Below are 15,446 nucleotides of genomic sequence, written 5' to 3'. Positions count from 1 at the left end.
GGCGTTTTTGAATGTCCTGTCTTATGAGGCTATTGACAACCCTAAGTTAACTAAATATACACCAAATTTAGTAGCCAGCAGCTATGGCCAGCACCACCATGGCTTCTGCAGCTGTAACAGGAGACAAACCCTCAGGTTCGGGTTCTAAGAAGAAGAATGAAAAGAAGTTGGCTTCCAAAGAGGAGTCCAGATTCCTGTCCAGTCTCATGGGCGTCATGAACAACCTAAGGAAACAGGTGTGTGTGTGCGCGCTGTGTGTGTGTGTCTCTTACAGTGTATGTCTAACAGTGTGTTTTCTGCAGGGTACCCTATGTGATGTGATCTTGGTGGTTCAGGGGAAACATATTCCTGCTCACAGAGTGGTCTTAGCTTCAGCCAGCCACTTCTTCAGCCTCATGTTTACTAGTGAGTACATTACAAACACACTCGCATGCACACTCAACTTTGTTGTATCCCTATCTCTTTCTCCCTTACCTCTAATTACCCAATGTGACACGTATGTCTCTATCGCTCCCCCTTCATATCTCTCAATCCATATCTCTCTCTAGCCAGCATGATGGAGTCTACCAGTCACGAGGTGGAGTTGAGGAGTGCTGAGCCTGAGATCATAGAACTGTTGGTGGAGTTTGTCTACACCGCTCGGTAAGACACACACACACTCAAATGTCAATCCATATGGGACACTTAAGACACAAAACACACCCCAAACCGTGTGTGTGTTTCAGTATCTCAGTGAACAGCAGTAATGTCCAGTCTTTGCTGGATGCAGCCAACCAGTACCAGATAGAACCTGTGAAGAAGATGTGTGTTGACTTCCTAAAAGAGCAAGTCGATGCAACCAACTGTCTGGGTAAGACATGTCTAGATTCTATACATCTATAATAGTGTCTCTCAAATTCACCTCTACACAAACCCACTCCTTAACCTCTGGTCTCTCTCTAGGCATCTCTGCTCTAGCGGAGTGTTTGGACTGTCCAGAATTGAAGCTGTCAGCGGATGACTTTATCCATCAACACTTCACTGAGGTCTATAAATTGGATGAATTCCTCCAACTGAACGTCACCCAGCTCACACAGCTACTGCACCAAGACACACTCACTGTCCGGGCTGAGGACCAGGTAACATACACACACCAAGATACTTTACCATGTTGTCATTAATGTGTGTAGATCAGTGGCTTAAGTATGACATCCCCCCCCATTTCTCTCTCCCTTTCTGTGTGTTTGTGTGTGTAGATCTATGAGTCTGCGGTGCGGTGGCTGAAGTATGATGTGTGTAACAGACAGAGTCACATGGTGGAGGTGTTGGGCTGTGTTCGCTTCCCTCTGGTGTCCAAAGCCTTCCTGTCTAAGACTGTCCAGGCTGAACCCCTCATACAGGACAACCCAGAGTGTCTCAAGATGGTCATCAGTGAGTACACACAGCTGTATATGGGTCTTACTATAAACTGGGGTACCAGTGAGGATTTCCTACACTGGACACCTTGTTACAGCTTTTGATAAGTCGTTGATAATAATATGCAAACCATTTTCATGTCATTTCATTATGATATTGGTGGGATCATAGCTATGGTTGGTGCCTTGAAGGATTTGTCCAAAATCATGTGACATAAAACATTACTTTTCTGTCCTTGCATTTATGGCAATGTAAGTTGTCTTTATATCATATATTAAGCATTAATCAGTTAAATTAGACATTGAACTTGAACCCTGTAAGAATCCTGGATCTACAGTGAGGGGGAAAAGTATTTGATCCCCTGCTGATTTGGTACGTTTGCCCACTGACAAAGAAATGATCAGTCTATAATTTTAATGGTAGGTTTATTTGAACAATGAGAGACAGAATAACAACAACAAAAATCCTGAAAAACGCATGTCAAAAATGTTATAAATTGATTTGCATTTTAATGAGGGAAATAAGTATTTGACCCCCTCTCAATCAGAAAGATTTCTGTCTCCCAGGTGTCTTTTATAAGGTAACGAGCTGAGATTAGGAGCACACTCTTAAAGGGAGTGCTCCTAATCTCAGTTTGTTACCTGTATAAAAGACACCTGTCCACAGAAGCAATCAATCAATCAGATTCCAAACTCTCCACCATGGCCAAGACCAAAGAACTCTCCAAGGATGTCAGGGACAAGATTGTAGACCTACACAAGGCTGGAATGGGCTACAAGACCATCGCCAAGCAGCTTGGTGAGAAGGTGACAACAGTTGGTGCGAATATTCGCAAATGGATAAAACACAAAAGAACTGTCAATCTCCCTCGGCCTGGGGCTCCATGCAAGATCTCACGTCGTGGAGTTGCAATGATCATGAGAACGGTGAGGAATCAGCCCAGAACTACACGGTAGGATCTTGTCAATGATCTCAAGGCAGCTGGGACCATAGTCACCAAGAAAACAATTGGTAACACACTACGCCGTGAAGGACTGAAATCCTGCAGCGCACGCAAGGTCCCCCTGCTCAAGAAAGCACACATACATGCCCATCAGAAGTTTGCCAATGAACATCTGAATGATTCAGAGGACAACTGGGTGAAAGTGTTGTGGTCAGATGAGACCAAAATGGAGCTCTTTGGCATCAACTCAACTCGCTGTGTCTGGAGGAGGAATGCTGCTTATGACCCCAAGAACACCATCCCCACCGTCAAACATGGAGGTGGAAACATTATGCTTTGGGGGTGTTTTTCTGCTAAGGGGACAGGACAACTTCACCGCATCAAAGGGACGATTGATGGGGCCATGTACTGTCAAATCTTGGGTGAGAACCTCCTTCCCTCAGCCAGGGCATTGAAAATGGGTTGTGGATGGGTATTCCAGCATGACAATGACCCAAAACACACGGCCAAGGCAACAAAGGAGTGGCTCAAGAATAAGCACATTAAGGTCCTGGAGTGGCCTAGCCAGTCTCCAGACATTAATCCCATAGAACATCTGTGGAGGGAGCTGAAGGTTCGAGTTGCCAAATGTCAGCCTCGAAACCTTAATGACTTGGAGAAGATCTGCAAAGAGGAGTGGGACAAAATCCCTCCTGAGATGTGTGCAAACCTGGTGGCCAACTACAAGAAACGTCTGACCTCTGTGATTGCCAACAAGGGTTTTGCCACCAAGTACTAAGTCATGTTTTGCAGAGGGGTCAGATAGTTATTTCCCTCATTTAAAATGCTTCTACACCTGCATTGCTTGCTGTTTGGGGTTTTAGTCTGGGTTTCTGTACAGCACTTTGAGATATCAGCTGATGTACGAAGGGCTATATAAATAAATTTGATTTGATTTAATCAATTTATAACATTTTTGACATGCGTTTTTCTGGATTTTTGTTGTTGTTGTTCTGTCTCTCACTGTTCCCCTCACTGTTGCTGTCAGTTTTTGTATAGAGATCTCAGAAATGCAGTGTAACTACATAACATTTTGTAAATTAAATAAATACTATTGAAAAATCAAATGTCTCTAACCGAGAGGGACCTTACCTTGATACTTAAAACCTAAATACATACTGTCAATAACGTGCTTCTTCAATCATTATGCATAATACTTGTTGGATTTGCATTTGGTATCCATTTATTTAATTTTTTATCTGTTTTTGTCAGAGATGTGACCACTTTCCTTTGTTTTCCACCACTTCAATTGAAGGGCGCTGCGCAACTCTGTTGCGGTAAAACCACGTGCGGTTATTATGATGATAACATCTCATGTTGGCTTCAACTTGGCTTTCCATACAAATACTTCCTGTTTTTTGGTCACTTTCTCATAACAGCGATGGTGAGATTAATGCTACTGCTATTCATGGCTTTATTATATGTGCCTGCGTCAGCCACATAGGCTACAGAAACATTGCCATGCATCCAATCTATTTCAAGCAATGTCCACATTATTCTCACATATTTTAGAATGTAATAATCATTTGAATATCAAGGCCTAAAAAATGCATTATTCTTAAAGTGACAAGGGCCTACTTTTCTTTTACACTTTTTGCATGCTTTTTTGGGGAGGGGGGTCTATATAAGGCCCAATACTGTATGTGCAGTTATATAAATTATACAATTGTATAACATTGAGGTCCTTAAATTACAATTAAGTGCCTGAAAAAGTCCCCAAAAGTCCTTGAATTTGACTTGCAAATGTCTGTATGAACCCTGCTTAAAGATGTGGTCCTCGGCCTAAGGGAGAAGTATAATGGGAGTTATGGGACAATTTGCATATGTGGAACTACATTTAAACTCATATTTTGTTGTTTCAAACCATTTTGACATGTGGATCCCAATGTCACACATTGGCCCCATTATTTATGTGGGTGTGTGTAACCTCTTTTGTGTATCTAGGTGGGATGCGGTACCACCTGTTGTGCCCAGAGGATCGTGAGGATTTGGGAGAGAACAGTCACCCGCGACGTAAGAAACACGACTACAGGATTGCTCTGTTTGGAGGCTCGCAACCACAGTCCTGCAGATACTTCAACCCTAAGGTACACAAACACACACACACACACACACACCTTTGTAATCCGACATGTGCTTCAACGCAAAGAACATTACGTCACTTAGATAAGGCCAGTCTGTAGTCCATCTGCTCTCATTCAAGTATGTGGGGATGTTAATCAAACGGCCGAATCATTTCAAGTACGGGCCGTGTGTGTCCAGGACTACAGCTGGTCAGACATTCGTTGTCCGTTTGAGAAGCGTCGTGATGCCACGGCGGTGTTCTGGGATAATGTTGTTTACATCCTGGGAGGATCTCAGCTGTTCCCCATCAAGAGGATGGACTGTTACAACGTACTGAAGGACAGCTGGTACTCCAAACTAGGTACTGGAAAATGTGTTTGTTGTATTAGTGACCGAAATGGGAGTAGTGTGACTTGTGTTGCAACATAGAAACATGTGTGTGTGTGTGTTTGGGCTGGGTAATATATTGTGAAAACCAGAATACCCCAGTATGGATATAATACCATCTATAAAGGTATTTTGATACAGTGCTAAATAAATGAAAAGTTCTACAAATTGGACTACTTCACTGTCAGTTTTGTCCTAGTTTGGTTGTGTATAAAACCATCAGAATGAAGAAAGCCCATTAAAACCACTTGGAATACATTTTGCCATTCTAGGGTCATTCCCTATTCATAAAATATTTAGTATTCGGTGTCTTTTAATACCATTAAATACTCACTCCCATGTGGTCTAAAATGAGAAAAATATTGTGTTTGTTCTTACATTTTCTCTTCTGAAAACCAGGCCCCCCTACACCACGGGACAGTCTGGCTGCTTGCGCCTCTCAGGGCAAGATCTACACCTCTGGAGGGTCGGAAGTAGGTGAGTTTCACACACACACCGGAGAACAGGGAAGTATTGTGCTGATGGCTTATCTATATTAGTATTGTAGCGTACCTTTTGTATCTCCTTTGTATTGAAGTGTTTGTGCTCCTTTCTGTGTGTGTCTGTCCGTCTCTCCCTCCAGGCAGCTCAGCGTTGAACCTGTTTGAGTGTTATGACACAAGGTGTGAGTCATGGCAGACCAAAGCCAGTATGTTGATGCCTCGCTGTAGCCACGGCAGCGTGGAGGCCAATGGGCTCATCTACGTCTGTGGAGGGTCCCTAGGCAACAATGTCTCTGGGAGGGTCCTCAGCAACTGTGAGGTCTATGACTCCGTTAAGGAGGAGTGAGTCTAATCACACATACTATGGCAGCCCCCCGCACCTCTCTGATTCAGAGGGGTTGGGTTGAATGTGGAAGACACATTTCAGTTGAAGGCATTCAGTTGTACAACTGACTAGGTATCCTCCTTTCCCTTTCGTACGTACTCGCTCACATACACACACACCATACTCCTCTAGAAGTTAATAACTAGTTAATAAATGTGTGTATCTTCTGTGTGTGTTTTTAGATGGAGGGAGCTGAGTGGGATGAGGGAAGCCAGGAAGAACCACGGTCTGGTGTTTGTCAACAACAGAATCTATGCTGTGGGAGGAATGAACGGACTGGGTATGGCACACACACACACACACACACACACACACACACTCTGTTGGGTATGTTTGGGGTATATTTATATGTGTGAGTGTATAGGTGGGCTGGACTCGGTGGAGTACTATGACATCGGCAGGAATGAGTGGCACGTTGCCGCGGCGATGCCGTGGCGTGGGATGAACGTGAGGTGTGCTGCAGTCAGCGGAGTGATTTACGTACTGGCAGGTTTCCAGGGGGTCGGACGACTAGGACACATCCTGGAGTACCACACTGACACTGACAGGTACACACACACACACACATTTGTGTATGATTTCCTGTGTGTGTTTTATCTTACTCCTTCGTGTGTGTGTGTGTCTAGGTGGGTGACGTGCAGTAAGGTGAGGGCGTTCCCCGTCACCAGCTGTCTGATCTGTGTGGTGGACACCTGTGGGGCCAAGGAAGAGGAGACTGAGTCAACACACACAGTACCCCCATCATCATCCACAGCATAACACAGGGTCTTTAAAAGGTTTTATCTGTTGTGGTTTTATTTGGAGGACGAGAGCTGGTCAGTGTGGTATGAAACTGCTGTAGTGGAATCATGTTGAAGCTTCACATTGACAGAAATCATAGAGAACACACTCTGAGGCGAGGTGCTGACTAGCAGAACATAGAACTGGGAAAATACTAACATGAAAGTCACTCAGTGATGATTGTCTTCGGACAGAAGCTCATTGTTAAAGCTACAGATCAACGACTGATCTAAGAGCTCTCAGCTGATACACTTAGTCTCAACTAAACATGTTTTTATCAGACCTGGGTCAGGTACTTTTAAGTACTTGAAAGTAGATAGCACTTTTGGAACTAATCCATTGGTTGTATTTTACCGTGTAAATGAAATCAAGTGCAGCTCAAGAATTTGAAAATATGATTCTATACTATGTATTTTATGCTATTGTGTGTATTTAATTGTACTGTTTTATATTGTACTGCAATGAAATGTAATGTCTGAGGTTATAGAAGAAACATTAGCATTTTTACTACTGTATGTATGTGATGACTGTTACATGAAATTGATAATAAACAAAGCTGGAACTGAACATGTTTTTATTTGGTTACTAATAGTTAGGTTGCTATGTGGACATTGAGACTAATGATAAGAACAATATGCACATCATTGAGTTTACACATTTAATTAAAAACAGTTTAAAGGCTCAATGTTTTGTGTAGACTCATGCTGACAAGGTGACATCAGCTGCTTGTCAAGATGGCATTAGCTGCTGTAAAGGCCTCATGAAGGCCATATGTATATGTCCTAATTAAAAGGAAGAGTTTCATCAGAAATAGAAATGTTAATCATTTAGAATCGTCATTGAAACGCAGCATTCCCTGAGTGGGTTTATATCATATGGATTAATGCTTCCTAAAATAGTGTCCCACAGGCCATCTCTTTCTTTTCATCCCACTCCTCTCTTTCTAAGCTGTGAAAAGAGGAACAACGTTTATTTGAGCACCACGTTGACTAGAAAGAACCTACAGTCTCCTCACTCCTCTCACTCTTCATCCTCTTCCTCAGTCATCAGCAGAGCAAACCTGTTGTTGATCTCCTGGGAGGAAGGGGCTCCTCCTTTTGCTCCTCCTCTCCCCCTCTTCCTCCTCCCTGATGATGATGAGGGTAGTGTATTTAGCATGCAGTCCTCCAGAGCAGCCAGTAGGGAGCGGTAGATATGCCCAGAGAGAGGAGCTGCAGCCAGAAGAGATTCAGGAGAACAACCCCCTCTCAGACGGCCAACCAAACCATGGACCAGACTACCACTGAATAACCTGGGGGACATAGGGACAGTATGGTTCAAACGGGTAGGGGCAGTTTGTGTGTGTGTGTGTGCTTGCGTTACCTACCATGCTGTGTCTGGTTCAGGCAGGGGCAGACACAGTAGCTGGTTCAGACTGAGTACACTCCACAGGCAGGCCTGCCATTGGCTGAGGGAATGAGCCACGCCCACATCGAAACCCCGCCTGTCTCCTGGCCGCAGGCGAAGCTTCATCCACAGGTTCCGTTCTGTGGCTGAGTTAGAGCGAGAACTGGTTTAGTGTGTATGTTGGTGTACGAAAGACAAGACTGTACAACCAAATATTTGGCCACTTTGCAATGTGATTTTTTTTGTGTTTGTGTGTGTGTTTGTGCACACGTTTATGCGCGTGCCTGTGTGTTTGCATGTGTGTACACTGCCCCTACCTGTGTTCTGGTTCTGTCCAGGATGAGTGTTCCGGGCCATCTCTCCATGGACCATGCCCAGCAGCAGAGCCTGTACCTGCGGTAGAGAGGGAAAAGGTCTGGCCTCTCTCCTCCAGAACCCAGTCACTCCAAGGGCCAGCCTAAGGTGAGGAGGTAGGGGGGACAGAGAAGACTCCTTCACCCCCAGAACATCATACAGCACTCCCAGACGAACTGACACAGGAGCCTATAGAGAGATGGAGAGAGAGGGAGGGGTGGGGATTAGTATAATCAAAAGGAAGATGACACTATGGACAAAAAAGTAACAATCTTGGAAAAAATGTAGACTGAGTGTGTTGTTATGGTTACCAGGCATAGTGTGTTGATATTGTTACCTGCCAGTGTGTTGCTATGATTACCTGCCAGAGAGTTATGGTTACCTGGCAGAGTGTCTCAAGGTGTAGAATGGTTCCAGGGGTCCGTGGCTCCACCTGGCACTTCCTCAGGTTCAGATTGTGTCTGTCGTACTCCTCCACAAACACACTCATACCTCTGTCACTTTCCACAGCGCTAGGGGCAATGTTCTCACCCTGACCACTGCCTGAGGAAGGCTCTGCACCCCCCTGAAGCACTCCCTGTTTCTGACCTCTGCCCCTTCCCCCCCTCCCCCACTGCCTTCCTCCCCTCCCCCTTTCTCCCTGTCCCTCTACCTGGGTCTCCTGTCCACCTTGTCTCTGGACCCTGTCTCCCGTCTCTCCACTCTCCCCCTGCTCCTGATTGGCCAGTAGGATCCCGTAGAGGGCCTGTCGTATGGCCGTGGCACTGCAGTGGCTGCTGGGTAGTCGGCTGTTCTCCACCTGAGGGATGAGCAGCACCCTCCTGAGCTCCAGGACATCCAGCACCAGGGGGGCCATCGCCCCGCTCCCTGCGGCCCAGCACAGCCACTCTGGCAGCGGGCAGGGAGTAACGGTCCACAGGCCCTCTGGCGACCTGGATGAGCCTCCAGAGAACCAGGTAGAGAGACGGCTCTGAGGAGTCAGATGGTACTCTTGCATGCCTGACCAGAGCACAGAACACAGGCCGGACTTCTCTCCTCCACTCCCTGCTCTTCCCCTTCCTCCTCTCCCTCTCCCTCCTCCTCCTCCTCCTCTTTCTACTCCTCCTGTCAGTCTCCCCACCTCCTCCAGAGCCTCCTCAGGTCCAGGGAAGGAGGAGAGCCAGAGAAGGAGGCCCTCTATATGGGATGGGCTCCCTCCGCCCCTGCCTCCCCTCTTCCCTCCCGTGGTTAGCTGAGGGAGGAGTGTGTGTATGTGTTTGTAGGTTTGTTTTGTGGTGTAGTCATTCCCTGCCAGGACAGCACACAGCGGCAGAAGTTCCCGGTTCATTCCCCTGAAGTGCTGGCACATCCCACTGACCGTGTAGCGTCTGGCTGGGATGTAGTGATGTGGAGGGGAACCGCTAACACTGGCCCATTGGAAGAACCGGAACGGAATATAACCACCTGGAAATAGAGGCGGGAGAAAGGGGATGAGAGAGAGGAGGGGGAGGGGGAAGATAAAAACTGGAAGGAGACATCACTTCATGGTCTGGCTCCACCCACCTGGCAAGTCAAAGATGTAAAAGTCGCTGTCATTGGTCAGAACTGGACAACCCCACTGATTGGCCAGGCAGGCAATCTCCCAGTCTGCCTCGGCGGGGCACTGGACCAACGGGACACCTCGCTGGGAGAGGACCTGAGGGAGGGACAGACAAAAAAATAATTTGATGTGAAAAAGGAGAAGAGTGGTGTGTATGAGTTCACCTGTATTTTGTACGTGTGTATGTCTCTGGGTCCCTCTGTGTGTGTCTGTACCTGGATGAAGACGTGTCTTGTGAGGAGGGGGAGGACAGAGCCGTGTCGGCCCCGGGACAGAGACTCAGCCTCTTGGATCTTACTCTGCAGCCGCTGCCTCAGGGTGGACAGCTTCTTATCACTGGGGTCCATGCCTGACACACACACACACACCAGGGTTTCCGTTAGGAAAATGTGGCGCTGGACAACGTGACCGGGAAGATTCACATTTTCGGGCCATTTGAGAAATCTATCGGACCCATATGCATTGCGTGCATAAGGGGCGTCCAACCACGGTGCTCAGAACAGAAATCCCATTTAGATTATGGTAATGCAGCTTAACAGAACAAGCAACTCACGTAATGAAGCAGACAATAAAACGTCATTTTCAAACATTTGCCAATATACAATTCACAGGAAAACACCATTCTAAAACAGCGCACCTGGGAAAACACCATTCTAAAACAGCGCACCTGGGAAAACACCATTATAAAAAAGCGCACCTGGGAAAACACCATTCTAAAACAGCGCACCTGGGAAAACACCATTCTAAAACAGCGCACCTGGGAAAACACCATTCTAAAACAGCGCACCTGGGAAAACACCATTCTAAAACAGCGCACCTGGGAAAACACCATTCTAAAACAGAGCACCTGGGAAAACACCATTCTAAAACAGCGCACCTGAGAAAACACCATTCTAAAACAGCACACCTGAGAAAACACCATTCTAAAACAGCACACCTGGGAAAACACTATTCTAAAACAGCACACCTGGGAAAACACCATTCTAAAACAGCACACCTGGGAAAACACCATTCTAAAACAGCACACCTGGGAAAACACCATTCTAAAACAGCACACCTGGGAAAACACCATTCTAAACAGCACACCTGGGAAAACACCATTCTAAAACAGCACACCTGGGAAAACACCATTCTAAACAGCGCACCTGGGAAAACACCATTCTAAAACAGCACACCTGGGAAAACACCATTCTAAAACAGCACACCTGGGAAAACACCATTCTAAAACAGCACACCTGGGAAAACACCACAGCACACCTGATAGCGGTTATAAAGAGGGAGAATTTAAAGATGCAACAACTAATGGGTTGCTAATATGACTAGGATTGTGCGGAAAGGAAGTTCATATGAAAACCATTAGAACAGGAGTGAAACTGCATAGCGGTGGATCGAATAGGAAAGTAAATGGAAATACATGTGCCAAATTGCTCCTGTCTGTACAGAAATAAATAAATAAATTCAAAATACTTCACCAGAAAGTATTATTTAGCCGCAGAGGAAACAAGGATTATTAGCTTATTTTAAAAAAAATAGCTAGCTGTGGATTGTTTCAAATCATAAACTCGTAGGCATATGCCTATTTGCGAAGTCCGCAATTTGGGCAGCAGGCGTGGGGAATAGGCCAAGCTGGTTATTGAGTTGCGGGTGTCAGTGAAAAACATCTAAAATATGTGTGGAGATAATGTGTCTTGAGTTTAATTTAAAATGTTGAGACATGAAGAAGGGGAGGGATGTGTGGCGAAGATACTGTATAGGCGAGTCTCTCTCTTGCGCATTCATTGTTTCATTGTGTGAATTGTTTGCACTTTGATTATATATTTTTTTAATCAATTCCCCATTACATATGTCACAAGTAGTTAATTCCCGTCATTTGGTTACATCAATTTCTGTTAATGCATGTATTAATTACAGTTTTCACCGTTCTCATGCGCGGAGTAGAAACGTTGTTTGCAGAGTTCACAACCTGCTACACTTGCGAGAAACAAGTTTGGGTTCATTTCATAACCATCATTTACGAGATGTATATATGTTTTCATTGTCTTGTTTGGAGTGCTCCATGTGAGCAATGAGCATGTGTCTAGTTTCTCTGTTCTGATCATGTTGGGGGACCTCGCACGCATAGAAGTACCTGGCCTGCTGCGCGGAAATTTAGGAAAGTGTTGTTGTTGTTTTTTTACATCCATTGCGAATTATAATATATGAAAACTTTACTTCCTCACAGTAAGCTATTTCAAAAATATTTCCAACAATCTACCGCTCGATAATCACCAGTTATAGGCTACTGCTGCATTGGCCTATAGGCTATGAGTTCCACACGCTCATTTCTTTAGCCGCCAATGGATCACGGTGTATCAATGTGTCCGTATGGCAGAGGCTGGTGATCTCTCATTAGTTGACTTAACTTTTAGAATTTTTATTCGATGTTTATGATTAACCATTTGATAATGATTTTGAGAAATGAAAACTTTATTATTGAAATGAAACGGTTCCACAAAAATGTGCATCTGAAAATCATAACTGGCACGCAGAACGGTAGAAATGGTAGGATAAATTGACATCTTCCCCAAACTTGAAACTCACGCGCCTTTCATAAAATAATTGCCTCCACGTTTCCATGGTCAGATTTTGCCTATAGGCTACATTGAAGCAATGTAAGACATGTCTCAATATGTAATAAAACATTCAGGTTTCAAACAATTAAGTATGTTTTCAAAATGCATACTGCCTCCAGCTCACATTGTAAAGTGGTTGGTGACCCACTGATAGCCTGTTGCCTGCACTTGAATGGTGAATGGGTGGCGCACTTCAATTACCAGTTGAGAAATAAAAAAGCTATTTTTAATTTAGAACCAAAACTGTTTTTAACACGAGATTACATTTAGAATTGTTGCGCATTGAATGGGTTTATAAAAGCACGTTTTACTCCAGCACCAACTAGCTGTGAATCTGCAGGAGAAATCCCTATCAAAATAGGCTCTAAATGATAGTTGTGTTGAATAAATAAGATATTAGATGACTAACAAAAATACACAAAGGCCAATTTAATTCCACTAAATTATGCAAAGTAACCTATAGACCGATAAGCATGACGGTCAAATGTATTTACATGAATTAATAAAAAAGCGTTATTTTGCAATGGGATTCGTTTTTCTCCCGGTCTTTTTGCCCGGCAACAGTTTTATTGCCGCCAAAAGCCGGCTAACATAAACCCTGACACACATATCATTATCATCATCATCATTGACGGTCTCGATCATGATTTTTCTCCTAGTGGATTTTATTTAAGGGGCTTCAGAAGTTACTGAAGAGGCCGATTCGTGAGCCACAGATCCTGTTGCACACACACCAGACACACACAAACACCTCCTCCTCCTTACCGCCATCCAGCACCACATAAGGCTGTATATTGCAGGCCTCCAGTGCAGAGATGAAGGTAGACAGTAGGGCAGCGAAGGCATCGTAGTCCCCTCCGTGTGCCTGATCCAGTCCATGGTTTAGATAGAGCCTGAAGAACAGACTACAGCCATCTATCACAAGTCTGCTGTCTCTGAACCTGACGTCCTGGAACAAGCCCCTGTTACCCTCCACATAGCTGGTCAGACCATGGACACCCATCACATCACATCATATATAGACTGCCCTGGAGGGAAAGAGTGAGGGGGAAAGAAAGAGAGGGAAGGAGTGTTGCGAAAGATAGGGGGTGTGGAGAGAGAGATAACGGTTCTTACAACCAATTTTACACGCAAGTATACAGAGTTACAACAAAGGGATTAAAGTATAAACTTTGTACTCTTGTCTACACTACACATTATTGCTATTCTGGAGAATGTGTTCATCTTGATCTTGTTTAGGGGCTGACTGTGGTCAGGGAAAAACATATTTCCTTGAAAACATTAACGTGACGAGGCGCAGACCTTACAAAGCCTATTGTATTAACGTGAAATATAAAACGAAACAGATATATATGAACTACATTAGATATAATCCAGACGTTGCTGTGCATATTGTATTGACGTGAAATATAAAATGAGACAGATAAATATGCACGTTAATTGTCATAAAACTCACCCGTTTCACTTCAAAAGAATCTCCCCTATCGACATGACAAGTTTACTTCCTGCTACGTCAAAACACGCGCGAAAGGAACCATGGGAGATTGAGTTTCAAAATGTATTTTTGTTTAACTAAGCCATTTAAGAACAAGTTCATATTTGCAATGACAGCCTACCCCTAGGCAAACCCTAACGACGCTGGGCCAAGTGTGCACCGCCCTATGGGACTCCCAATCATAGGTTTGGATACAGCTTGGAGTTAAACCAGGGTCTGTAGTGACACCTCCAGCACTGAGATGCAAGTGCCTTAGACCGCTGCTCCACTCGGGAGCCCCTAAATCCACTTGCTACATTCATTGTATAAAAAACAACCCATTGCAAAATAAAATATCATTTTATTACTCTCACTGAAGATTTTATGTAAAAGCGTTGTCTCCTTGCAATGCATCAGTTCACTGTTGAGCTGGCCTTAGGGTGACCACATTTAAAATACCCAAATGTGGGACAACAGGATGATTTTGCGAGTCATTCGCAAGACAATGTAGTCTACATGAATATCTTTTGTGTTGAGCACAGTCATTGCTGTTGAGAGAGCACTGCAGCAGACAGACGGCAGCTGAGTATACTTTAGCCAACACAGAAAGGGAGAGAAACAATTCAAATTGTTTCGGGAGAGAGGATTGAAAGATGTGCTTTCTTTCTAGGTAGGCTATATAGCTAGCTCATCCGTCTTCCGGGGAAAGATCAAAGTGGCTATGTCTGGGAAGGTTCAAACAGGACCATAGATACACCATTTCAGTGGAGGCTGCTGAGGAGAGTACGGCTCATAATAATGACTGGAACAGAGTGAATGGAATGACATCAAACACATGGAAACCATGTGTTTTATGTATTTGATACCATTCCACTGATTCCGCTCCAGACATTACCATGAGCCCGTCCTTCCCAATTAAGGTGCCACCAAGCACCTGTGCAACTTTCATACAACAAGGTATACTTTACATCAACAAATGTTAAAAAGCAATGAGCCTGATGCAACAGATCAGAATGCTTAAAATGTTGAAAAACGATTATTTCTTCACATTATAAGCGCAGCAATGCACACATGGCAGTAGGCTATGCTCGAATGTTTCTAAATACAATTAGGGGGAACACACCATTCTAAAAAGCGCACCACATATGAGAGTGGTTTCATGTAACAGAGGTGAAACTATCCCTTAGAAATTTAAAGAGGGTAAATCTACAGATGCAATAAACAACACCAGGATTGTGAATGCTGACTGTCTCCACTCAGATTGCAAGGTGGGTGACGTGTGAGGTGCGCAGCTGCAACCTGGTATCAGAGCATTTCGTATTATTCTTTCTGTAAATCAGGGGACTTTTCGTATGATATGTATTACTTTGTGGATATTCAGCACCCATTTCGTATGATATGTTATTAGGAATTTGCAAAATGATGTGTTATGAATTCTAGCTAGGTGGCTAGGTGGTTAACGTTAGCTAGCTGGCTAAAGGAAAGGGGGATACCTAGTCAGTTGTACAACTGAATGCCTTCAACTTAAATGTATCTTCCGCATTTAACCCAATCCCTCTGAATCAG

General features: G+C 44.4%; 2 protein-coding genes across 3 annotated transcripts in view; one reads left to right on the top strand and one right to left on the bottom strand.

Annotated features, from left to right (window-relative positions):
* Positions 1-7,042, top strand: part of klhl7 (kelch-like family member 7) — a 7,514-nt gene extending 472 nt beyond the window's left edge. The window contains exons 1-13 of the mRNA XM_020505183.2: positions 1-236; positions 303-405; positions 549-642; positions 726-850; positions 943-1,118; positions 1,236-1,410; positions 4,322-4,464; positions 4,640-4,802; positions 5,228-5,305; positions 5,451-5,652; positions 5,878-5,975; positions 6,060-6,243; positions 6,322-7,042. The exon at positions 1-236 is cut by the window's left edge and continues 472 nt beyond it. Coding sequence (XP_020360772.1) covers positions 84-236; positions 303-405; positions 549-642; positions 726-850; positions 943-1,118; positions 1,236-1,410; positions 4,322-4,464; positions 4,640-4,802; positions 5,228-5,305; positions 5,451-5,652; positions 5,878-5,975; positions 6,060-6,243; positions 6,322-6,454 — 1,827 coding nt within the window. The 5' untranslated portion in view covers positions 1-83 and the 3' untranslated portion in view covers positions 6,455-7,042. The remainder of the gene's footprint in view (positions 237-302; positions 406-548; positions 643-725; positions 851-942; positions 1,119-1,235; positions 1,411-4,321; positions 4,465-4,639; positions 4,803-5,227; positions 5,306-5,450; positions 5,653-5,877; positions 5,976-6,059; positions 6,244-6,321) is intronic.
* aste1b (asteroid homolog 1b) lies at positions 6,469-13,972 on the bottom strand. 2 transcript variants are annotated; one of them, XM_031793177.1, is made up of 8 exons: positions 13,863-13,972; positions 13,172-13,434; positions 10,010-10,143; positions 9,758-9,890; positions 8,598-9,658; positions 8,179-8,404; positions 7,842-8,007; positions 6,469-7,766 (listed from the first exon to the last, which is right to left on the bottom strand). In XM_031793177.1, exons 2-8 carry the CDS (start codon positions 13,407-13,409, stop codon positions 7,496-7,498), a joined length of 2,229 nt encoding a protein of 742 aa, XP_031649037.1. In that variant the 5' UTR covers positions 13,410-13,434; positions 13,863-13,972; the 3' UTR covers positions 6,469-7,495. The 2 variants fall into 2 exon arrangements, with proteins under 2 accessions (XP_031649037.1, XP_031649038.1); XM_031793178.1 differs by having other exon boundaries at positions 13,172-13,429; positions 13,863-13,955.
* Positions 13,973-15,446: the final 1,474 nt, after the last annotated feature.

Source organism: Oncorhynchus kisutch, linkage group LG17 (assembly GCF_002021735.2).
Source record: "Oncorhynchus kisutch isolate 150728-3 linkage group LG17, Okis_V2, whole genome shotgun sequence".
In the NCBI taxonomy this organism is placed as follows: domain Eukaryota; kingdom Metazoa; phylum Chordata; class Actinopteri; order Salmoniformes; family Salmonidae; genus Oncorhynchus; species Oncorhynchus kisutch.
The sequence above is the reverse complement of the archived record's forward strand: the minus strand, read 5'-3'. Positions and strand labels throughout refer to the sequence as shown.

What these genes read in the sequence shown, in the direction of transcription:
- aste1b (XM_031793177.1), bottom strand. Translation starts at nt 13,409, where the DNA reads ATGGGTGTCCATGGTCTGACCAGCTATGTGGAGGGTAACAGGGGCTTG. An exon ending in TTACATCTTTGACTTGCCAG is followed by an intron (nt 9,659 to 9,757) that starts GTGGGTGGAGCC and finishes CTCTATTTCCAG; the next exon opens with GTGGTTATATTCCGTTCCGG. An exon ending in CCTGAACCAGACACAGCATG is followed by an intron (nt 7,767 to 7,841) that starts GTAGGTAACGCA and finishes TATGTCCCCCAG; the next exon opens with GTTATTCAGTGGTAGTCTGG.